The following is a 7862-nucleotide window of genomic DNA, read 5'->3' as shown; positions in this document are numbered from 1 at the left end:
TGTGTGTGTGAGAGAGAAACAGACAGAGAGAGACTACAGCTGTAGTCACTCAACTGTGTTTAGTCTACATAAGTTCTGACACTAGTGGCTCTAAGCATCGCTCCCCTCATGTCGATGCACCTTTAATGGCCTCGGTGCGTGTGTGTGTGTGTGTGTGTGCTCACATGTGTGAAGATAGATTGATGCCACTTGTATGAAACTGTTTTTGCTTGTCTTTCCTACTTCAACTAAGTGACCGTGTGTTTGTGGCTTTATGTGTCTGTGTGTTCAGTATAGACTGTATAGTATAATTGTTCATAAAAGACAAATCACCACTCCATTCTATTTTAATACCTCCTTTAATACCCCTCTACTCCTTTCCTAGTATATGTGCACTCTCCCCAATTCACACAGCTTGTTTCTTTAAATTTCCATTTCATTTTTGTATTCCAGATAGACACTTTTCTCTTTCTCATCCATCCATCCATCTTTCTCTCTCTTCCACATTTTCTTTCTCAGTGGTGTTTATTATCACAACTCAGTAAGGTGCCCAAATGCTCCTGTTGTAATGGGGCCCTCTTAAATGTCAGTCATCATTACTCAAACCTGACAGGGTGTGTTTGTGTGCGTTTCTGTGTCACATGTTTTATATGTGTTTTAGTTTTAATTGTCTTGCTCTATCAGTAAGGGTTGGAGGTTGTTTTTTTTGCTGATTAATCTGCGTTTAGATTGTTAGAAATTTTGTATCCTTTGTTGTGACTACCTTATAGTCCATGTCTGGCAATTCAATGCAGATTCATCCCACTTGCTCGAATATATTTTGTGATAGTCTCAATTTCACAATTATTGCAGAATATAAGAACCACAATTTTTAGAACATCCCAAAGCCTGTATTGTGGTTTTACAGTGTCATATCCCTCTTTAAATGTTAATGGGGACGATGAGTGTGACGAGTGGGCTTGAGGTCTGATGATGTCAGACCATGTCAGAACTTGCTCTTTCTTGGAATTGGACAGCCTGGTGTAGTTTTGATGCAACCGAGAATAAATCATCTTCCACTGTACTTCAAATCAGAGGGTACACAAAACAAATCTTGCTGTCTTGGTGAGTTCTGTTGTTAATAGAAAGTCCTCATTTGATTTGGAATTTAAAAGTAAAAATGTAAATGTGAATACATTCTTTGGAAAACACTATAGAGTCACAGATTAGTATATCAGAACACATTAACCTCTCTTTTAATGAAAAGTCTTAAATTGTGTAGAGCATTAGATGTTAGTGCATCACTAAGATGGCTCACTCTTCTTCTCACATCCTCACCTACAACAGAAGAAAACGGGAGGTATGGAGGGAGGATTGTGGAGGAATGCTGTTTGTGTGTGTGTGTCTTTATGGCGTATAAGGAATATCATGTTCATCACATTAGTGGAACTTGATCCTCCATTACTGCTCACAGCCCACACATCACCCCCTTTTTGTAACCATATACAACACACACACACACAAGAACACACATGCACAGACACGATTTGTCCACCTTTGATTCAGAAATAGTGGGATTTGTTTGCTTAAAAGCAAATATACCTCTGAAACTTTTCTGTAAAGATGTTAATATTCAGCTGTAGAGGATCCTCTGTATTAGAATATTTAAAAATATCAATGAAGCATATTGGGTCCATTCCATGAAACATATAGTATTACTGAGATATGAGACAGAGGGGGTTCCACTCTATGAGGAATATATCTCTGATATGTAACAGTCGGGGCCCAATATTTCTATAATACAAGACAGAGTGTGTTCTTGCCGTGGGCCTGGATAAAATCTATATCCTAGCCCACCCAACACCACATTCACACGTATACCCACACCACATATATACTATTATAGTACACACACACACACACACCACACACACACACACACACACACACACACACACATAGTAGTTGGTAGTAATTATGAGTGTGAACCCAACAGTGTTGGAGGCCTCTGGACTCCTGGTACCCCTTAAATACTAACATACACCCTCGGAAAAATGAGATGGGGCAACACACACACCTGAAAGTAGAACCCACCACCCACCAAAACCATTGTAAGATCCAGAGCCAGAATGCAGCCTGCTCTTAAATCAACACTGCTTTCATTCCCTCTCCTCTCCTCTCCTTTCTGGAAACTGATCATGTATTTTATTGGCATAAACAGCTTTTAAACATTTTCCTGAGTAGAACATTTATTAGGGAAAAAAAGTCCTCCTGTGAGTGCTGAAGATGAACCCCCAACCAAATATAGCCAGCCACATTGCTTAAAAGAAATTGATCAACCTCCTATCCCTTTAAGATTTTTTTTAATTATTTTTTGGCATTTTTACAAATCACAGTAGATAACAACAGGAAATATTTTGTGTAGGAGCGAAGAAGAGGAATGACCTGCAGCAAAGGTCCCAGGCTGGATTCAAACCATGGGGGCTATGTGGTATGCATCTTAGACCACTAGGCCACCAGATGCAAGTATTTCTTTTCCTGTAAAGAGATATATGGTTTGAAAGTTAAGAAGCCTATGGAGACACAGGAGAGAAGATCCTAGTCTAAGACAGGCATCCATTTTGGTCCAAAGGTGCTGTTTGCTCACCACTAAGCCATTTCTGGCACATACTCAGCTTCTGCTTTGTACCGATCTGGCTCGCTGATGTTGAGGGATTGATTCCGCTTGTCTCCTTCTTTTGGATGGTAGACGATGACTTTGCTGACAGGGGCCCCTCCGCTCACAGCTGTCTCATACATAGTTTGTACACAAGCCGTGTCCCGTTACATCCGCACTGTCCCTGCTACTGCCAAATGAGCATTTCTGAACAACACTGTGTATGAATCAACTTGTGTGTGTGTGTGTTTGTTCGTGTGTGTCCACCTGTTCTGTCCATCATGGGGGGCGGGGGACAGCTGCGGAGTCTGTTTGGCGTCAGGCTGCCAGTGAGCGACATCCATCACGGACGCTACCCAGCTGGTATACCGCATGAACACATGCATAGAGGCAAATGCATTCACATCTATCACCAGCTGTGGAAATTGCCTACTGTAAATAATATATACAGTGCACACAATACTCACACATCCCACATTTTTCCATAACCCCTTTTTGCTACTCTGGCTCTCATGCCAGCCTCTTACTAAGTCTGTTTACAGTGTAGACTAGCTAATTAGTTTGGATTTAAATCTCAGGCTCTGTGAATTTTAAATGGTGCAACCTGACTGACTGTCTAGACATTTTGGAGGTGGGACATCCTGCTAGAATGAAGTGATAGAAAGAGATTTTTCCAGGCGGTTGATGGATGGACAAACAGTCCAACCTGCAGAGTGGAGGCAGTTTCATGAAAAGTGTCACAGCGTTTACAGCGCTCTGCGGATTTACCTGATTTAATAGGGGGTAAAATAAATGTGTGTATTTCTGCTTGTGTGTGCTTTTAGAAGAGAAAGCCCCGCCTCGGCAGCTCATGACTTTGTGTATAATTACTCCCACACCTCTCCTGCCTTCCCTTTCCCCCCCCCCAGCTCCCTCTCACTTTACCTGCAATAGCCTAGCTTTTTACTCCCTCCTTCCTACTTTTTTGTATTCTCATCTTTTATTTTCCCTTTTTTTTTTTGACAGTTCCACTTTTCTTTTCCTCATCATTCTTCCCAGTCTGTCTGCACTTTTCCCCCTCCTCAATCCCTTCCTCTTTCCTTCTCTCTTACTCCATCCCTCATAGCTCCAGGTTTGTCGGTAAGGGATTTGGTGCTTGTGCTTTAGTCCATTTAGGACCACTTGCTTATGAGACTCATTCACAAACATTGCTACTACATTAACACGTGTGTGCATGCTTAAACATACAAAAGAAGTTGTTTAGTTGTTTTGTTTGTTCAAGTTTAATTATCTATTACTATATATTTAACATATTTTTTACACACTTCTCCAGATTTCTGTCCATTGTGGGTGGAAGTGCAGACCAGATTGGGAGTACAGGCCTGCGACAGTGTGTGGAGAGCAAGGTTAGGACCAGCAGTATCGAGGAACTGGCCAAGACAGTGGACACCACACCTGAGACCCTCAAACTCATAATAGATGGCCTCACGCAGCCCCCCGGGTTTGACATACGACAAAGTAAGAATCCAGCCGCTCACAGTCGCACTGAAATATTGATATCAGTTCTACTTTGTAAACAGAGTTTTTTGTGAAACACCTAATTTACAATGTGATTCAAATTGTGGAAGAACACAAACACAAAGAACAAGAATACAAAGGATAGGGCGAAATTTAAATATTAAATTAAAAATGTATCCACATAAACATAAAATTTACACAAATATTTTTTTATTGGTTTTTGATATTTCTGATTGTGAGCGGAATTAGACAATGTTTATTTGTTTATGTTCGTTACATACCCTTTTTTTCAAAACCACAGTTAAACTCTCTTTTTTCTGTATGTCATAAATATGATATTACTACATATACTTTTTCTGCAAAAATCACATCACTGAACACAAAACTATCAGTGTTTTGGATCATATAACATTTCATAGACTGCCCAAATCTGCAACCTTGGAGTCGCAGTAAATTCTGTTAGTCTCTCATCTTTCTTTCATAATGTCCTTTATTGGTCCCAACAGACTGATAGAAAGTTGAACTTGTATTTGTCCAGTTCTTTGACTGGTTTGCTAGTTAAAACACACACTGCCTTTTCTTGTGCCGTTATTATAATAGGCATGTCTTGGCAGTGTAATGTGATAGGATCTGACAGTACTGTGGCTTCCTCCCTATAGCCCAACAACACAAGCACTATGTTTCTGACAGGGTGTGATGGGTCCAGCAGACTGTGTTGTTGGACAGAATATCTTTACAGACACACACAAATACAAAGACCTCTGTTTTTCTCCTTAATATCATCATATTTGGTTCAGTCACACATAACCATACTAATAAAATCATACACAGTCAGATTTTAGAATTGCAGCAGTTTTGAAATACAATGTGTATGAAATACAAGAGCAGTTAGCTCAAAATTATTTGAACAACAAACAAAACAAAAGTGAGAAACATTTACCAAAGACATAGTTGCTATCATTGTGTTTTTGTACTGGTGTTACGCCATACTTACTGATTCCGGAAACATGATTTTAAGAATCAAAACAAACTGAATTCCGGCATGCAAATTAAAAGTATTCTTGTTTATTGTGGGCAAAAATGCAACACATTTTTAGCTAGAAGCCTTCATCAGCGTAGTCAAACAGGTGAGGTTCAAACAGCAACAAGTACAAATATAATTGTGTGGTAGCATCTATCCGTGAATAAACCACCCCGAAGTGGCCTCTCATGATGAAGCAGGAGTGACCAAAAAAATTACGAAACAACAATGACTAGTGTCATGACCTAAAAGGTAATGAATATTTAAGACTGAATTTCCAAGCCTGGAAACTATATATAAAATACTATACTGTCCAGATTCATAAATGAAGATACACATAACAAAACAAAAAAAAACAATCACTGCAAAACATAAGAATAACAGAAAAGAACCCTTATATAGTACATAGCCTCTTTTGAGGAAAATATTAACATTAGTCTATGCTTAAAACTGTCCAAAATACACAAATAAATGTTCCTAAAGGATAGAAAACTCTCTGAAACAGGATTTGTCTATACTGGTGACACATAACATGTATAAGGATATAGATTAAGATCCATATGACGCTATTTTCACTATAATTTTAAGAATTACTTTTTCTGAAAGATATATTAGATAATTATCCTTCTCTTAAGTTGTAAAGGAATGTAGAACAAGGCTATTTGGCCTAATGTTCTTATGTAAAACAAGGAGCAAATGCAAAAAAAACAACAAAGAAAACTCTTATTTCCAGACTGGTCAGTTGAATAGAAAAATATTTCCGTGCCCTATTACCAGGTTCTTATTTTTCATAGTTTTATGTGGAGAGGAAAAAAGTGAAGCCTGGATACCCAGTTAGTGCTGGCTAACCCTACTTTAAAATTAAGGAACGCAGCTCCAAGGTTCATTCACAGGTTGGCCCTATTCGGTTGCAGCACATTACGCTTGGCCTCCTAGCCAGTGCTCAGCTGAGTAAACAGATGGGCTGAGGCTACCGCATGAAATCAGTGCTATGGGGAAGATAATTGGACCGGACTATTTCCTGGGGCACGAGCCTTCCTTGTTTGTGTTAATGCTACAGAAAGGAAAAAGATCTCACATGAACAGGCCAAGTGGAAAGTGGGGTAAAATAGAATGCTGTAGAAGTATTCAGACACAAGCATTGGGTTGCTGCTCGAAATGTAATATGTGTTTGTCATTTTAGCCCCGCCCCTTGCTTTCCTGCATCCCCTTTTCCCGCCTCTCCTCCCAAACATTTGTGCCAACTGCCACTCGTACCTGATTTTGGCATTTTGTCTCTTTTTGCCATCCATAGATTTTGGGCAGGCGGACTTTAAGCGGGGCATTGTGTCGATGAGTGATCTGCGGGTGGGTGCGGTGCTGACGGGCCGGGTGGACAACACAGCTCTGTTCGGGGCTTTTGTAGATATCGGTGTTGGCCGCTCAGGCCTTATCCACAAGAGCAACATCACCCTGGACAAACTGCCTGTCAGCCAGCGCCGCCGAAGCCTGGCTCTGGGCCCTGGGGAACGGGTGGAGGTCCGGGTCTTGAATGTGGACCCTCAGAGGGGACGGATTGGCCTGGACTTGATCAGAGTCCTGCAGTAGAGCCACTTAATTCCCATATTTAACACAATTTGACTGGATTTATGAATATGGAAATTATACACAAAACTACTGAGATTCAAATTACTTCATGATGGTTACAGTGATTGTGGAGGAGAACTGATATGGAACTGATAAGCAGATAAGCAGAGCTGAATAAGGAATTTTAACAGGGAACCGGTTAAGAGTTTTGTTTTAGGAATAGGCCTTTCATTTGTGATCACAATCACACACATTTAACCAATGTTGGCATTACTTGTGATTTTTAACATGCATTTTTTTTTTTCATTTTTGGCCAAAAGGGTCAAATCAAAAGACTGCATGTTGATTTTAAAACAATCCAATTCAGAACAGCTGTTAGAAGTTCAGTGAAATAAATCAAATTGAAGTTCATTACAGTTATGCACATGGCTGGGAGAATTTCTTTCCCTGGAAGACATTTTGTCAGGCAGCACTCACTGTCAGCCTGTGCATGTTCTCTGTGTATCATTGGAAGTGGTACATTGCAAACCTGGTTGCCTAATTCAAGGTAAAACTATCCCTTTTTGTTTGTCAACTAGCTATCTGCACACACTGTTGTTTACTGATCATTAGAGGAGACTCTAATGGGTTCACTGAGATGGAACCCATAATTATTTGCACTTTAGCAGTAGTGCAGATGGATTCAAACTTAAGCTGCTATTGTTTATTTTCTCTAAATATAACAATATTTGTTATTATTCACATACTTATTCACTTTCAACTCTTCAAGAGATGTTTTGTTTTGTACTGCTCTGAACAATTTGTCAATACAGATCTTTATTTTATTTGGCTTTGTGTACTGTGTTTGAACATCCAACTAAAGGACTCAGCGTGTAATCTTTTTTAAAATTCATTTGAAATTGTAAAAAACACGGTTCTCATGTGCAGATGAAGTTTTGACATTAAAAATATTTCCTGTATACTTTGCACTCTGGATGTACATTTTCTGACAATGAAGAATTCAGCACATTACCCACTCAGCAATAAGATCTGATTTTGTTAAGATTGTCTAAGATACGTCTAATAGGAGGGGCATTGGTGAGAATGAAGAAGAGGGGAGAAAAGAAAGGTGGGACAAAAAGAAAAGCGGATGTGTTAAGTGATGGAAAGAGGAAAGAAGACACC

The 7862-nt window shown here is 39.6% G+C and overlaps 1 protein-coding gene across 1 annotated transcript in view; it reads left to right on the top strand.

Moving 5' to 3' along the window:
* srbd1 (S1 RNA binding domain 1) overlaps window positions 1-7647 on the top strand; it is a 49347-nt gene extending 41700 nt beyond the window's left edge. Inside the window, exons 20-21 of the mRNA XM_035664226.1 lie at window positions 3927-4111; window positions 6427-7647. Of these exons, the coding sequence (XP_035520119.1) occupies window positions 3927-4111; window positions 6427-6719 (478 nt within the window). The 3' untranslated portion in view covers window positions 6720-7647. The remainder of the gene's footprint in view (window positions 1-3926; window positions 4112-6426) is intronic.
* The last annotated feature ends 215 nt before the right edge of the window (window positions 7648-7862 follow it).

Source organism: Morone saxatilis, unplaced genomic scaffold (assembly GCF_004916995.1).
Source record: "Morone saxatilis isolate NCDOM2014 unplaced genomic scaffold, NCSU_SB_2.0 Contig19, whole genome shotgun sequence".
In the NCBI taxonomy this organism is placed as follows: Eukaryota; Metazoa; Chordata; class Actinopteri; family Moronidae; genus Morone; species Morone saxatilis.
Note: the sequence above shows the minus strand (reverse complement) of the source record. Positions and strands in the feature narration are given on the sequence as shown.